Here is a 17,262-nt window from a genome sequence, read left to right on the forward strand (position 1 = left end):
GGCACTGGGGACACAGTGCTGATGAAGGCTCTGCCCTCCTGGGGCTCCTAGTCTAGCGGGGAAGACAGAAAAAGTGGTCCCTTGACGGTGTTAATCACAGGTGGGCAGGGCTGGATCAGGGGAGCCGGGTGGGCTGAAGGAGCCCAGAGGTGGCACCTGACCCAATCTGAGGGGGTCAGAGAGGGCTTCCAGGGGAGACGATGTCTGAGATCTGCTGCAGTAAGTTATCAGCCAGGTAGGGGGGAGAAATGTGAAAGGCTACTATGAGGAAAGAGATAGTAAGCCACACTCCTGGAAATAAAAGAGGTCCAGAGTGGCTGAACCTCCTCTAGGCCAGTGGTTCTAAAACAGGGGTGATTTTGACCTGCAGAGAACATTTGGCAATATCCAGAGACATTGTTGGTTGTCACAGCTGGGGAGAGGTATGTGTGCTACTGGCATCTAGTAAGCAGAGGCCAGGGATGTTCCTACACGTCCTGTAATGCACAGAAGAGCTCCCTTCCTCCACCCCCAGCAAAGAATCATCCAACCCCGAATGTCAATAGTACCAAGGTCAAGGAATCCTAGTCTAGTGTGAAGAAAAGTCAGATTGTGCAAGGTCTTGATGTGCTAAAGAATTTGTACTTTATCCTGAAGGCAAAGAGATAGGCTTGAAAGGTTTTAAGCAAAGATGGGACAAGAGAAGATCTAGGTGTGCCTGGAAACTCAGGGCAATCAGGGCAGCCTGAGCCCTAGTCTCTCTGACCTAACCCCCACCCAACCCCCCAACCTCCCACGATAAACAACAGGAATTCACAGGAGGAAAGACTTCCTTTCAGCAAGACCGGAAAGCTCCTGAGGATTGGGATGAGCACTAGGGCAATAAAACATTTCTTGAGCTGCCTCCAGGCCAGACTCAGGCTGAGGTGGTGAAAAGATTCAGACCAGATATACCCAACATTGGGCTCCTTCATACCAGTCTTATCCTGGTGTCATTAATGACCCCCAGATGACGTTATTGACCTTCCTCTGGGCTCCTTCAGGCCCAGGCACAGATTTCTGTCACCACCTCAGTCATCTAGGACTGTAAGTCTGTTTACACATCAGTCTCCTCTCCCACTGCACTGAAGGCAGGGACAACGCCAGAGCCATCACTGAGGCCCAACTTTGCGGCCCATTGCGGGGCTGGACTTCCTGTCCAAACCCTCCACTTACCACTGGAGATTCGAAGCCCCAAAGAGGGAAAGGACTTGCTTGAGGTCACACAGAGTCGACTTCATCCTCGTCTCCCAGCCTGAGCTCCTCTCCCCCGTGCTGCCTCCCATGGGGCAATGACCTCCCAGTGAATGGGTACACAGTGCCTTGTTGTCACTCCATTGATTCTGGGTGCCTGAAAGGTGGCTACCTGAGTCGCCTGGTGTTCCCTGCAGCCTCAGTTTAGTTGAAAAGGTGCTGGTCAGAAGTCATCAGCCCCTGGACTAATTCCCTCATAAGACTAGCTTATGCTGAAAGCATACCCACCCCAGACCTGACCATCTTGGGTCGGGAATGTCTGGTAACTTCTACATGGGATGGATCCCACACCTAACCTGGGTGACTTTCTGTAAGCACCTCACCTTAGTCTCACTGTTCCTTGGCTTCCTATCTGTAACATGGGGCTGTTGGCCTCTGCAGCCCGTGCCCTTACCCGCGATGATTACCTGACTCCCCCAGAACTAGAAAACTCCTGCTTAATCACTGCCCACACTTTGGGCACTGCAGGCAAGACCCTGAATGCCAGACCACTCTAAGAACGGTTTTGGAACTTGGAATCTCTGAGTTGAAACCCAGGATGCCTGGGTACAAGTCCACTCCCCTCTGCATCAGTCCCCGCACTCAGCAAAGAGCCTGGTGCCCACAGGCACGAATGTGTAGGGGATCCGGAGGTCAGCAGGGTCCTGCTGCCCACGCTGCCAGCCTCCTAAGCCCTGGGCCCTTCCTGGGCTTGGTGAGATAGTTCCCTCTGGGCAAGGTGTCCCACTGCCGCAGGATTCTGTGCAAAGGGGCGGGGCACACCCGTGGGAGGCCCCAGGTAAGGAAGAACCCCTCAGGCCCACCTCTGCCTTTGCACTTGACCAGCACTTCCACCCCAGCCCCCTCCTGCTCAGCCTTACATGGTCTGGATTTTTCAATATATTACTTTTAATTACTCTGAGACCCTCACTGTACTTGGAGCCAATGGTAGCATGGTGTGTTTTGCTGTTCTAATTTTTCAAATCTCTCTTAAAATGAGTAGGAAACCACACATAAGGATAAATCTCAGGACAATGACATCAGAAATTAACTTTCCCAGTTAAACAACTTTCCGTATTATCTACCATTGAGTTTTCTTTTTTTAAATAATCCACATTAAAAATAAAGTTGTTGGATCTTTTGTTAAATTTGTGAGGTGCCGTTCATTATAAATAAGTCATCCTCTGTAAATTTTAAAGTAAAGAGACTTTTCTTGACTAGTAGATTTGGAAATAGACAGCTCTTCAGAAGGTCCAAGTCAGTAACCTACTCTGTAAAATTTAACTTTCTCTTTGTTAACTACTATTAATAAAGCACCTAAGAAATAATTCTCATTGGAGCCTCACACTTCTCCACAAAATGTCGGGAAGGACAATATCATTTTTCTCATTTGAAAAACCAAGAAACTGAAGCTCATGAAGTTTTGCATGTTCAAACAACTTGTAATGATGGAGCTATGATTACAGTCTAGATTTCTAACTGTTAAGTGTTAATAAAATAAAATGGTGATGATCTTGAGTTCTGCAGTCAGAAGAAAATGGGTTAGAATACTGGCTGTGTTTTGCTTGCTGGGGGCACTGGACAAGTTATTTAATCTCTTCATCACTCAGTTTCTTTATCTTTAAAATAGGGGTAATAATGGTGTCCACTTCATAGCATGGTTGTAGGAATTAAATGAACACTTATGCAATGCCTGGCTTATAATAATTATTCAATAAATGTTTGCTAATGTAATCAGCCCTGTCCATTCTACTCTACGGAGGCAGCTTCAGTGAAGTGGTAAAAGCTTGGCTTCGGAAGGAGCCAGATGAGTTCTGATTTCTGTTCTATCACATGATCTTTATATGAGTTCCTTCCCTGTGAACTCTTCTGGCCAGTTTTTCATATGTAAAACTGTAAGGGATACTCTGAAGATTAAAGTCCTGGTCTGTAGAAGAGGAGGTTTAATAAAAGTTCAATTTCTTTTATTCTACCTTGAACCTCTGCCAGAAAGTTTCTTTACTAAGTACTTATTTCTTTAGTATGCATTTAGCCCCTTGTTTATATAAGCCATATTATTCAACAAGGTATTACCAGAACCTAGCATAGTGCCTGCCTGCATCTATTAGGCATCTAGCAAATATGTGTGGAACTATGTATTTCATGTTGTAGGAGAGAGAATTCTCTGCCGCTTAGGATGGCCAGAGAAGACTTCAGGAAAGAGACAGGATTTAAGTGGATCTTGAATAATGTTTGGAAAAATGATCACCATGTAAGAATAGAGAATGATAGTTAGGAGACCTGCTCATGAAGATGAGCAGCTCATAAAACCTAAACTTCAAATATGGGCAAGGATGATGATCCTTGTAGAAGCTCTAGAGGTGATATTCTTCAAATCTGACCCAGGAGATATTTAGAGTTCCAAGACAGGAGTGATGCATATCCTAGAAGGAGCACAGGCAAAAGTGAGTATTTGGTGGTGGTTTTAGAAATGGAAAAAAGAGGGCTTCCCTGGTGGTGCAGTGGTTAAGAATCTGCCTGCCAATTCAGGGGACACAGGTTCGTGCCCTGGTCCGGGAAGATCCCACATGCCGCGGAGCAACTAAGCCCGTGTGCCACAACTACTGAGCCTGCACTCTAGAGCCCGCGAGCCACAACTACCGAAGCCAGTGCACCACAACTACCGAAGCCCACATGCCTAGAGCGCGTGCTCCGCAACAAGAGAAGCCACCGCAATGAGAAGCCCGCACACTGCAATGAACATCCAACACAGCCAGAAATAAATAAATTAAATAAATAAATTAAAAAATAAAAAAGAAATGGAAAAAGAGCAGAAGTTATCTTTTCCATCTTTTGAAGGTGGTGGAAGAATGGTTCATTAGTCTGTATTCACAATTCTGATATAATAAAATTTAATAAAAGCCAGTTTTTCTTCCATATAGTTTCCTTACTTTGATTTTAACTTTTCAGTTTGGGTTGGAATCATTCCATTGATGTTAATGATATTCCATATATGTATAGAAAGAATCTTTGGACACATTGCTATCTTGTAACTATAGGCTGCAACACTGTCAGGAGATAGAGTCTTTTTAATAATAGGAAACAGTGCGAAGGCATTGGTGTTCTCTGTCACTGGAGGTGTCAACACGTTGGGGGTCTTAGTTGAGGTGGTGGAAAAATGGCTGCAGATATTTCACTGAGTTTTCATCTCCACAGGACTCCTCAACTACAGGTGCAGAGTTATCTCATTGCTAAGGGAAGGCTATGTTTGGCAGGAATTAAAAGTGCTAAAGACATGGAAACTGTGGATATTGCCAGACATTTTTCAAGGATGTGGGTCCAGGTGTCCTGATTTTGAAATTTCCTTTTGAGGCTCCCTCCTACCATGTTAGAGGACAATGATTGATTTCTCTGTTTATTCTCATGCTTGATCTAGAAAAGGATGAGGTTGATCTGAGAGCTTCAGATTACTTTTCGACTACTTGCTTAAAAGGACTTTATTCACAAACTCTTTCATTACCTTATTTCTTTAGTAAAAACAACTCATTTCCATTTCCTTTTTTTTCTGTTAAGATTTAATTTTATTTTTATTTTTTTGGCTGTGTTGGGTCTTTCTTGCAGTGTGCGGGCTTTCTCTAGTTGCGGTGAGCGGGGGCTACTCTTCGTTGCGATGCGCAGGCTTCTCATTGCGGTGGCTTCTCTTGTTGCGGAGCCTGGGCTCTAGGCGCCCCAGCTTCAGCAGTTGTGGCACGCAGTCTCAGTAGTTGTGGCTCATGGGCTCTAGGGCGCAGGCTCAGTAGTTGTGGCGCATGGGCTTAGTTGCTCTGCGGCATGTGGGATCTTCCTGGACTAGGGCTCGAACCCGTGTCCCCTGCATTGGCAGGGGAAGTCCCCTTATTTCCATTTCCGATGCCGTACTCTAGAGCTTGTCACCATGCAGAGACCTGCTATACTTGAAATCTTCAATTCAGTTATCCTACTCTTTTGCAACAATGTCTTAGTTTCACCCTCATTTTCTATTGTGTGATCTTGAGAGAACTTGGAATTCCAGGACACTTTTTCTTTATCTTCACCTATCAGGTTTTTCTTTTTTTCTCCCAATAATTCAACCTTTCCCTCCAGTTGATTCCATGGTTCACATTCTAACCTTTTCTCTTACCAGTAATCTACACCCCAATCTACTCTTACCACTGCCTTGTAAAATTCCAAGCATGGATGAATACCACGTTTCCGGCACAGCACCAGCAAAGTAAACTTCTACTCAATGCCTCCCCAACTTCCTCCTTATTCTTAGAACACTTTAATACTTAATTCCAAGAGGAAATGTAGACCATCAAATAAAGGCCCTCTCAACATCTGTGTCTAAGTCTAAAGATTCACCTGCATCCATACTCCATACTCACCTTTCTCTTCTAAAAGAAATGGTATACCTCTTTTTTGTTGTTGGTTTTTTTTTTTGGCCATGCCACACAGCCTGTGGGATCTTAGTTCCCTGACCAGGGTTCAAACCTGTGCCCCCTGCACTGGAAATGCAGAGTCTTAACTACTGGATGGCCAGGGAAGTCCCAGCATCCCTCTTTTTAAAGTTCATGTCTTTACTTGAGCTCTCTGCATTTCTATTCCACCTACCCTCTCCAAGACTTCACCTACTAATGGTTCCATCTCTCTCCTATCACATTCTTTATTCTTTCCTTCCTATCAGCATTAAGCTTGCTTATATCTCTCCTGTCTCAAGAACAACAAAAACTTCTACTCTCATCTTTCTTTCCTACTAAGGACACCTCTTTGAATGCGTCATCCACTCTCACCCCTCCACTTCCCAACAACCACTTAGTCTTCATACTTTTCTATATGGTTTCTGCCTTTACAAGTCTATTACAATCGATTTGTTCTCACTAAGGATTACAGTGATTTCTTGTAGTTAAATTCAATGGATAATTACTATTCCATATAACTTTCCGTAGATTTAACATTGTTCCGCAGTTCTTTGCTCTTGGAATCTTTTCTTTTTCTTTTTTGTGGCTGCATTGTGTGGCATACTGATCTTAGTTCCCAGACCAGGGATTGAATCCATGCCCACTGCATTGGGAGCATGGAGTCTTTTTTTTTTTTTTTTTAATTTTATTTATTTATTTATTTATTTAGTTTTGGCTGTGTTGGGTCTTCGTTTCTGTGCAAGGGCTTTCTCTAGTTGTGGCAAGTGGGGGCCACTCTTCATCGCGGTGCGCAGGCCTCTCACTATCATGGCCTCTCCTGTTGCGGAGCACAGGCTCCAGACGCGCAGGCTCAGTAGTGTGGCTCACGGGCCTAGTTGCTCTGCGGCACGTGGGATCTTCCCAGACTCGGGCTCGAACCCGTGTCTCCTGCATTGGCAGGCAGATTCTCAACCACTGCGCCACCAGGGAAGCCCAAGGGAGCATGGAGTCTTAACTACTGGAAGTCCCATGGAATCTTTCTTTCCTTGGTGTCTGTGATACTACACTCTCCTGTTTTCTTTTCTTTTTTTCTTTATTTTTCCTTGCTGATTCCTCTTAATCAGTCTGTTTTGCCAGCTTGTCTTCTGTCGTCCATTTCTTAAATGTTGGTATCTCTATGGGCTTTATTCTCAGCTCTCTTTACTGTAGATTCTCTTGCCAGTCAATCTCATTAAGTTCCATGGTTCAGTTTTCCCACCATATGCTGATGACTGCCATATCCTCATGTCTATTCCAGCAGCTCTTCTGAGTAACAGATTCATGCATACAGCTCCTTTTGGATTTCCAACAGGTACATATCGGCCTTAGTCTTTTCAGGCTACCATAACAAACTACCATTGCATAGCTGGTTTTAAAGAATAGAGATTTATTTTCTCATAGTAGTAGAGGCTAGAAGTCTGAGATCAGGGTGCCAGCATGATTGGATTCTGGTGATGCCATCTTGCCGACTTCTAGAAGGTCATCTTCTCACTGTGTACTCATGTGGTGGGGGTCTGGGGAATCTTTCTCTTCCTTTTCTTATAAGGCCACAGTCCTATCAGATTAGGGTCCTACCGTATGTTCTCATTTAACCTTAAATATCTCCACAAAAGCCCTATCTCCAGATACAGCCACCTTGGAGGTTAGAGCTTCAACATATGAATTTGGGTTGGTGGAGGGAATAATTCAGTCCAAAGCAATGTCCAAGATTGAACTCATCAGCTTCATACTAAAATCAGTTCCATTTTCTGTGTTCCAATTTTAAGGAATTTCACCAGAGACAGTACAATGCAGAAATAAAGAAAATGGGTGCTAGAGCCAGTCTTCTTGGGCTCAAATCCAGATTCTTACCTTTTACTAAAAATTTGCCCTTGGGCCTCATTTTTTTATCCATAAATGGAATTATTATATAGTATCTATCACATAGGAATGTGGTGAGGATTAAATGAGTTGAGATAATCCTTGAAATAGTACCAGGCACATGGATATAATTATCAAAACAGTGCTCAGTAAACATCAACTATTATTATATCATCCACCTAATCGATTAAACCAAATGCCTGCATGTCATCCTTGACCCTTACCTCTCCCTTCTCTCTGGTGTTTACTTAATTTCCAGGTTCTACAGTTTCTATCTCCTTAACATTCTGGAACTGATTCACACTCTCCATCCCCTTACCTTTTATCCCAGGCCAGGAACCACTTCTCTTTTCTAGATTGCTACAATAATATATTAACTAGTCTTTGCTACAATAACATATTAACTGGTCTTCCTTGGCTGACCTCCTTCCCGTCTAGTCTCTCTCCACATCCAGAGCGTTTTTCCAAAAATGCAAATCTCTTCGTATCAGTTCTCTGCCTAAATCCATTAAACGGTTTCCCCCAAATCTTTATAATGGTTTACAGGCTTTTCATGATCTTCTCATGCTTACCTTTATTTATTATTCTCATTTCTGTCCACTCACCAATTCTCACTCCATGTGGTAGCTACACTTTAAATTACTTTATTTACTTTAAGGCTGTGCTTCCCAAGAAGCTTTTTACTTTATAACACACAGAAAATGATAATATGTGCAATGGCACACTGGGGTAAACCAACAAGTTTGCTTGTGTCTAGTGGCAATTGGCCTGAGATCTCATCTAGCACCCCCAAGGGTGAGAGAATCAAGATTTAAACATATCTGTAACTCTTTCACAACCTAGCAGCATAACTAAGGCACATTAGCTTGAAAGCTGTGTCTAATTACAGATTACCACACCAGTGCCATGAATTCCACTGTCCCTTCCTAGAGCGACCATAACCAAACATCAAAACTCTTCTAGGGGGACTTCCCTGGTGGGGCAGTGGTTAAGAATCCGCCTGCCAATGCAGGGGACACGGGTTCGAGCCCTGGCCTGGGAAGATCCCACATGCCGTGGAGCAGCTAAGCCCGTGCGCCACACTACTGAGCCTGCACTCTAGAGCCTGCAAGCCACAACTACTGAGCCCGTGCGCCACAACTACTGAAGCTGTGCTCTAGAGCCCGCAAGCCACAACTACTGAAGCCCGCGCGCCTAGAGCCGCTGCTCCGCAACAAGAGAAGCCACTGCAATGAGAAGCCAGTGCACCGCAACGAAGAGTAACCCCTCTCGCCACAACTAGAGAAAGCCGCGCACAGAGACGAAGACCCAACACAACCAAAAATAAAAACAAATAAATAAATAAATTTATTAAAAAAAAAAAAAACCTCTTCTAGGGACCGCATGGCGTTGGCGGCTGCCGGGGGCGGTGGCGGCGGCGGCCTGGGGAGGCGGCGGCCTGGCTCGGCCTGGCGTGGCCTGTCAGGGCGCGGGCGGCGGCGGCTCCAGCACCATGTCCCTGCAGTACGGGGCGGAGGAGACGCCCCTCGCCGGCAGTTATGGCCCGGCGGACTCGTTCCCAAAGGACTTCGGCTGCGGCGTGGAGGAGGAAGAAGAGGAGGCGGCAGCCGCGGGCGGCGGGGTTGGGGCGCGGGCCGGCCGAGGCTGTGGCCCGGGCCGGGGGTGGGGGGGGGGCGCTGACAGCTCCAAGCCTAGGATTCTGCTCGTGGGGCTCAGGCGCAGCGGCAAGTCCTCCATCCAGAAGGTGGTGTTTCATAAAATGTCACCCAACGAGACCCTCTTTTTGGAAAGTACCAACAAGATTTACAAAGATGACATTTCAAATAGCTCCTTTGTGAATTTCCAAATATGGGATTTTCCTGGGCAAATGGACTTTTTCGACCCTACTTTTGACTACGAGATGATCTTCAGGGGAACAGGAGCTTTGATATATGACATTGATGCACAGGATAACTACATGGAGGCTTTAACAAGACTTCACATTACTGTTTCTAAAGCCTACGAAGTTAACCCAGACGTGAATTTTGAGGTTTTTATTCACAAAGTTGATGGTCTGTCTGATGATCACAAAATAGAAACACAGATGGACATTCATCAAAGGGCCAATGACGACCTTGCAGATGCTGGGCTAGAAAAACTCCACCTTAGCTTTTATTGGACTAGTATCTATGACCATTCAATATTTGAAGCCTTTAGTAAGGTGGTGCAGAAACTTATCCCACAACTACCGACCTTGGAAAATCTATTAAATATCTTTATATCAAATTCAGGTATTGAAAAAGCTTTTCTCTTCGATGCCGTCAGCAAAATCTACATTGCAACAGACAGTTCTCCTGTGGATACGCAGTCGTATGAACTGTGCTGTGACATGATTGATGTTGTAATTGATGTGTCTTGTATATATGGGTTAAAGGAAGATGGAAGTGGAAGTGCTTATGACAAAGAATCTATGGCCATCATCAAGCTGAATAACACAACGGTCCTGTATTTAAAGGAGGTGACTAAATTTTTGGCACTGGTCTGCATCCTTAGGGAAGAAAGTTTTGAACGAAAAGGTTTAATAGACTACAACTTCCATTGTTTCCGAAAAGCTATTCATGAGGTTTTTGAGGTGGGTGTGACTTCTCACAGGAGCTGTGGTCACCAGACCAGTGCCCCCAGCCTGAAAGCGTTGACACACAATGGCACGCCGCGAAATGCCATCTAGCCTGAATGCCGGTGGTCGGGGTCTGTGCCAGCTTATTCTTCACTCCAGGGTCAGATGCCACGTGCTACAGGACATGGAAGTTGCCGCTTGTGGGAATCTGGTGCCTGTTGCACTAGAGACAAGGGGTAGAGTTTCTCATTTGGATGAAAACCCCTTCAACCAGTGGTGTGCAACTGAAGCTACTATTTCTTTTTTTTTTTTTAATGGCAAAAAAGAATTTTATAGACCACAGACCTCAAGTGTCTTTCTCCTCTTGGAGGTCCTACTTTAAATAGTTGGGATATTTTGGACCTGGAGATAACATCACTTACCCATCCTTACCAGAGAATGTTGCTGTCAATTACCAGTTGAAAATAATAGGAAGAACTGAGTTTTTATATGCTTCGCTTAGATTTTCATTTGAGTAGTCTCTGAAAATCCTGCCTTGCTTAAGTTCTAACACTGCCTCTCAGATTTCAATTTTGGACCTTGCACACCTCAGACCTTCTAAATGCATTTGCTTGCTAACTCAGAAGACACATGGTCTGACTGCAGCAAAGGACATTCCTGTATTTGTTTCTGAAGAAATGAAAAAATTTTATGCTGCATCAAGTCGAGAGCAAGACTCAACAGTGGCCGCTGCATTAGTTCCCTCGGAAGTGTTGAAGAACAAACTTTAAAACAGAAGAAAATTTTTGCACCTGTGTTTTGGGTACCTGATATCTGGGTTCTTGCTCCCACGTTAGATAAATGATTCTGATCACTGTAACAAAGGGAATTAAAAAAAAATTTGTTTTCCCCGCAATGTCCTCCTCTTAGGAGGGAAACTCATTATGTCACTGAATTATGTAGCTCACTTTTCTTTAAACTTGATACCAGCCCCCACATTCCTTTTATTCTGAGCTATCTAGATCCTTTAAGAACTGCTGTTTTGTTGATCCTGAATGACCCTAAGGCGCTGGTGGACTGCCCACTGGGACTTGAAGAGCGCACATGGCACCACGACGTGTCGTTAAACATACTTCGTCTTCAGTATTCTGACGCCAAGTGTCAACTGTGGTACTTTCTTCACCTAGGATATTAATTCATAATTGTTTCTTTTTGTTGAAGGTTGCTACCCTTTTCCATTGACTTAAACTTACACGTTATTTTTACTCCACATGCCCAGTAGTCATATATTCCAAAGCCCCTGGACCACCTGAGTACATAAGTGCCACTGTTTAATGAAATATGTATATTCAGGTCTGTAAACCTAACAGTGTGACTTGGAGTGCTTCCTGCAGACGATTCTGACTGTTGAGTATTTACATGGACCACGGTGATATCCAAATAAAAAATGCTTTTATATTTATAGATTATTTCATTGAACTATATAAAATGGGTATCAAGAACTGTATTTACTCCAGAAAAAAAAAAAAAAAAACTCTTCTAAAGTGCAAACTAATCCTTCACATCCCACTTTAGAGGGCACTTCCTCTAAGAGTCTTCACTTACCTTTCATGTCTGTTTCTTTTGTTTGTTTGTTTTTTGTTTTGTTTTGTTTTTCCTGTGTGCTCCATATAGCAGCTATGTGTCCCCTTTCATCGCTTATATAAAAACATGTTCCTGAGGAACTGTCCACATATATTGATAATACAATAATAGATAAATGCTTAGGATCTAGTGGGAACATAGAAAAATCTGCAGGGAGTTTATATGAATCCAATAGTAATATAAAATTAATTCTCAACATTGCCTAAAAATCCTGACCAATGCTGTTACTTCCTGTACATAATTAATTAGGTGGAGTCTTCATTGACATAATAAAACAAACACTTTTAAAACAGTAAACCAACTCCCTTTTTAGCCAATGCAATTGCCTACCTTAGGTACCAGTATAAACAAGCAAGACAATTGCTTCCCTGAAATAAGGAAGATGTAGTTCCAGCTAAGTCTGACTTTTGGCAGCAGCATTAGAGTGAATCTAACTAAAAGGTAGATATTTACATTGTAGGTTCATTTTGGGGCGAAAATTTAAATGCTCTCAAGCATCAGAATCTCTATATGCAAAGGTTGGGCTTCCCTGGTGGCGCAGCGGTTAAGAATCCGCCTGCCAATGCAGGGGACGCGGGTTCGAGCCCTGGTCCGGGAAAACCCCACATGCCACAGAGCAACTAAGCCCATGCGCCACAACTACTGAGCCTGCGCTCTAGAGCCCGTGCTCCACAAGAGAAGCCACCACAATGAGAAGCCTGTGCACCGCAATGAAGAGTAGTCCCCGCTCTCTGCAGCTAGAGAAAGCCTGTGCAGCAAGAAAGACACAACACAGCAAATATAAATAAATAAATTAATTTTAAAAAAAAGAATCTCTATATACAAAGGTAAATTCCACTATCATCTTCCAGAAGCAGTTGTGTCTTAAATGCATAATTCCTTTACCCTTTTGGATTCTTGACTCAAGCCAATTTCAAACTCTGTGAATAACTGAGAATTAACTTGACATTTTAACATCTCTATTCTTGGAAATAACAATGGTTCCACTAATTCCAAAGTGCTTTTTAAAGATAACTCAGTCTATTTAACATTTCATGTCTTGTTACATCATTGGGACTAATAATATAAATACAGAAACATAAATTAATCCCCGTTATTCCTTTAAGCTAATTTATCTGATTTTGAATTACAACCTATTTTTTTTAACATCTTTATTGGAGTATAATTGCTTTACAATGGTGTGTTAGTTTCTGCTTTATAACAAAGTGAATCAGTTATACATATACATATATCCCCATATCTCTTCCCTCTTGCATCTCCCTCCTTCCCACCCTCCCTATCCCACCCTTCTAGGTGGTCACAAAGCACCGAGCTGATCTCCCTGTGCTATGCAGCTGCTTCCCACTAGCTATCTATTTTACATTTGGTAGTGTATATATGTCCATGCCACTCTCTCACTTTGTCCCAGCTTACCCTTCCCCCTCCCCATATCCTCAAGTCTGTTCTCTAGTAGGTCTGCGTCTTTATTCCCATCTTGCCCCTAGGTTCTTCAAGACCTTTTTTTTTTTTTTCTTAGATTCCATATATATGTGTTAGCATACTGTATTTATTTTTCTCTTTCTGACTTACTTCACTCTGTATGACAGACTCTAGGTCCATCCACCTCACTACAAATAACTCAATTTCGTTTCTTTTTATGGCTGAGTAATATTCCATTGTATATATGTGGCACATCTTCTTTAACCATTCATCTGTTGATGGACACTTGCTTCCATGTCCTGGCTATTGTAAATAGAGCTGCAATGAACATTTTGGTACATGTCTCTTTTTGAATTATGGTTTTCTCAGGGTATATGCCCAGTAGTGGGATTGCTGGGTCATATGGTAGTTCTATTTTTAGTTTTTTAAGGAACCTCCATACTGTTCTCCATAGTGGCTGTATCAATTTACATTCCCACCAACAGTGCAAGAGGGTTCCCTTTTCTCCACACCCTCTCCAGCATTTGTTGTTTGTAGATTTTTTGATGATGGCCATTCTGACCAGTGTGAGATGATATCTCATTGTAGTTTTGATTTGCATTTCTCTAATGATTGATGATGTTGAGCATTCTTTCATGTGTTTGTTGGCAATCTGTATATCTTCTTTGCAGAAATGTCTATTTAGGTCTTCTGCCCATTTTTGGATTGGGTTATTTGTTTTTTTGATATTGAGCTGCATGAGCAGCTTGTAAATTTTGGAGATCAATCCTTTGTCAGTTGCTTCATTTGCAAATATTTTCTCCCATTCTGAGGGTTGTCGTTTCATCTTGTTTATGGTTTCCTTTGCTGTGCAAAAGCTTTTAAGTTTCATTAGGTCCCATTTGTTTATTTTTGTTTTTGTTTCCATTTCTCTAAGAGGTGGGTCAAAAAGGATCTTGCTGTGATTTATGTCATAGAGTGTTCTGCCTACGTTTTCCTCTAAGAGTTTAATAGTGTCTGGCCTTACACTTAGGTCCTTAATCCATTTTGAGTTTATTTTTGTGTATGGTGTTAGGGAGTGTTCTAATTTCATTCTTTTATATGTAGCTGTCCAGTTTTCCCAGCACCACTTATTGAAGAGGCTGTCTTTTCTCCACTGTATATTCTTGCCTCCTTTATCAAAGATAAGGTGACCATATGTGCATGGGTTTATCTCTGGACTTTCTATCCTGTTCCATTGAACTATATTTCTGTTTATGTGCCAGTACCATACTCTCTTGATTACTGTAGCTTTGTAGTATAGTCTGAAGCCCAGGAGCCTGATTCCTCCAGCTCCATTTTTCTTTCTCAAGATTGCTTTGGCTATTCGGGGTCTTTTGTGTTTCCATACAAATTGTGAGATTTTTTGTTCTAGTACTGTGAAAATGCCACTGGTAGTTTGATAGGGATTGCATTGAATCTGTAGATTGTTTTGGGTAGTATAGTCATTTTCACAATGTTGATTCTTCCAATCCAAGAACATGCTATATCTCTACATCTATTTGTATCATCTTTAATTTCTTTCATCAGTGTCTTATAATTTTCTGCATACAGATCTTTTGTCTCCTTAGGTAGGTTTATTCCTAGATATTTTATTCTTTTTGTTGCAATGGTAAATGAGAGTGTTTTCTTAATTTCACTTTCAGATTTTTCATCATTAGTGTATAGGAATGCAAGAGATTTCTGTGCATTAATTTTGTATCCTGCAACTTTACCAAATTCATTGATTAGTTCTAGAAGTTTTCTGGTAGCATCTTTAGGATTCTCTATATATAGTATCATGTCATCTGCAAAGAGTGACAGCTTTACTTCTTCTTTTCCGATTTGGATTCCTTTTATTTCTTTTTCTTCTCTGAATGCTGTGGCTAAAACTTCCAAAACTATGTTGAATAATAGTGGTGAGAGTGGGCAACCTTGTCTTGTTCCTGATCTTAGTGGAAATGGTTTCAGTTTTTCACCACTGAGGACAATGTTGGCTGTGGGTTTGTCATATATGGCCTTTATTATGTACAACCTATTTTTAAACAAAACTTTTACATGAGAGGAAAATATGTGATAGGAGAAAAGTGATTATAGGGACTTAGGATTGTAAAAATAAATTCTTCAAAACAGTATATTTTGGGGTTTTCTGCTAATAAATATCAAAATCATTCCATTAATTGACACAAATTACACAAATAATGTCAAAGGGAAATTTATGAAAACTTATTAGGTGAGAAATTAAAGCCAACTGACTCATTAAGAAACTAGATTTGAAACCTATGTTGTTTTTTTTTTTTTTTTTGGCTGCACCTCATGGCTTGTGGGGTCTCAGTTCCCCAGCCAGGGATTTCAAACAGAGCCATCACAATCAAAGCCCAGAATCCTAACCACTAGGCCACCAGGGAACTCCCCAAACCTATAATTGTGTTCAGAATTTGGTTTGTTACCCTTTAAAGAAGAGAGTATTGACCAGATGACATTTTAAGTCTTTCTCAGAGTTGTATTCTTGCTGTTCATCTCCCTTTAGCATCCTTTTTAATTCACCTATCCCCCTTTCCACCGTTTTTCCCTCTGTTTTGACTCTTTCCCCTTAGTTGCTAACATGTACAACCGACCTTATTCATTATTTATTCATCAAATAAGAACAACAAACAAACATTCCTGGTCACTACTTCCTCTTCTGGCCACCAGCCTATTTCTCTTTTCTCCTCAGCCAAACTTATTTAAATGGCAACATTTCCCAGTCTTCTGTATCTCCTCAAATTTTCTTTATTCTTGACACATTACGGTCTGCCTTTCACTGGTTTTTCTGCTGAGACTGTGGTCAGTAATTTAACTGAAAACCGTTTATTACTCTATCTAGGAAATTTATCTCAATCCTCTTTTGCCTTCAGCAGCACTTGATACCACTGATAACATCTGTACTTCTTGATTTTCGCCCTTGAAATGGTAAAACCAAGCCAGTGCATCTGGATTCAGGCCCATCAGGAATGGTAGGATAAACGGTTGCTGGACAGCACACTTGAAAACCATACAGAGGACTGCAGGGCGATCTGTCCTAGCGCGGCAGTGCAGCATCTAAGCCATCCTCTCATTCTCAAATTGATCTCACGTTCCCAAAGGAGAGAACTGAGGAAAAGGAAAGAAGGAGAAGCTGGCAGAGGGAAAGGGAAACTGAGCGCCCATGTGTGATTTGTGAGGTCATTCTCTGTTCCATTTATAAGACTAGACTGTGAGCAAAGGGTACTTTGCTCACAAAGAATGCTCCAGTAGAATGCCACTGGGCCACAACAGAAGCCACTATGACCCCCATCATGATATCATGGAAACCACAGAGAAATTATACTACCTATAGCCAAAGGCATTGGAATTATCTTCTTTAGTGAATTTACTGCCACTGCTGAAGACCTCCTTCTATCCAAGCACCTCACATGATTTATTCAAATCTGCATCATTTTTGATTTCTCATTTAAATATTTGTTGTAAATTGAAGGGCTTGGCTTTGCATTTGAAACTTATTTAATGATTACAACCTATTTCTCCTGGTACTTTCACTTACTCTTACTTATTCTTTCTAACCCTCCCTTAATCATTCCTTATTTTTCTACTCATTAAATATTGGTATTTTTCTCAAAGTCCCCATTATTTTTATCTTCTTTTCTTACTTTGTATGGTCAATCCAGGTGAATTTATTCTTTTTATTCTGATTCTATGGATCCATCCCAGACCAGTTCTCCAAACTTCAGGCCCATATAGCCCACTAAGTATTAAACATATCCACCTATATTTCCAATGGAGCCCTCAAGAAAACATAGCCAAAAGAGACTTCCTGTATTTTTGTTTCTGATGACATAGCAGACTGAGTTAATAGGAAACCCCCTTAATTTAAAAAAATGTGTGGTATGGAATATAAAAATACATTCAGCATACTCTAGGGATTTCCGTGGTGCTGCAGTGGTTGAGAATCTGCCTGCCAATGCAGGGGACACAGGTTTGATCCCTGGTCCGGGAAGATCCCACATGCCGCGGAGCAACTAAGCCCGTGTGCCACAACTACTGAGCCTGTACTCTAGAGCCCAG

General features: G+C 42.2%; 1 protein-coding gene across 1 annotated transcript; it reads left to right on the forward strand.

Annotated features, from left to right (window-relative positions):
* Positions 1-8,953: 8,953 nt before the first annotated feature.
* Positions 8,954-10,448, forward strand: LOC118900489 (ras-related GTP-binding protein C-like). Its single transcript, XM_036862875.1, has one exon. The coding sequence runs from the start codon at positions 9,037-9,039 to the stop codon at positions 10,249-10,251; it is 1,215 nt and encodes a 404-aa protein (XP_036718770.1). The 5' UTR covers positions 8,954-9,036; the 3' UTR covers positions 10,252-10,448.
* Positions 10,449-17,262: the final 6,814 nt, after the last annotated feature.

The sequence above is a fragment of the Balaenoptera musculus genome, chromosome 1 (assembly GCF_009873245.2).
Source record: "Balaenoptera musculus isolate JJ_BM4_2016_0621 chromosome 1, mBalMus1.pri.v3, whole genome shotgun sequence".
Classification (NCBI taxonomy): domain Eukaryota; kingdom Metazoa; phylum Chordata; class Mammalia; order Artiodactyla; family Balaenopteridae; genus Balaenoptera; species Balaenoptera musculus.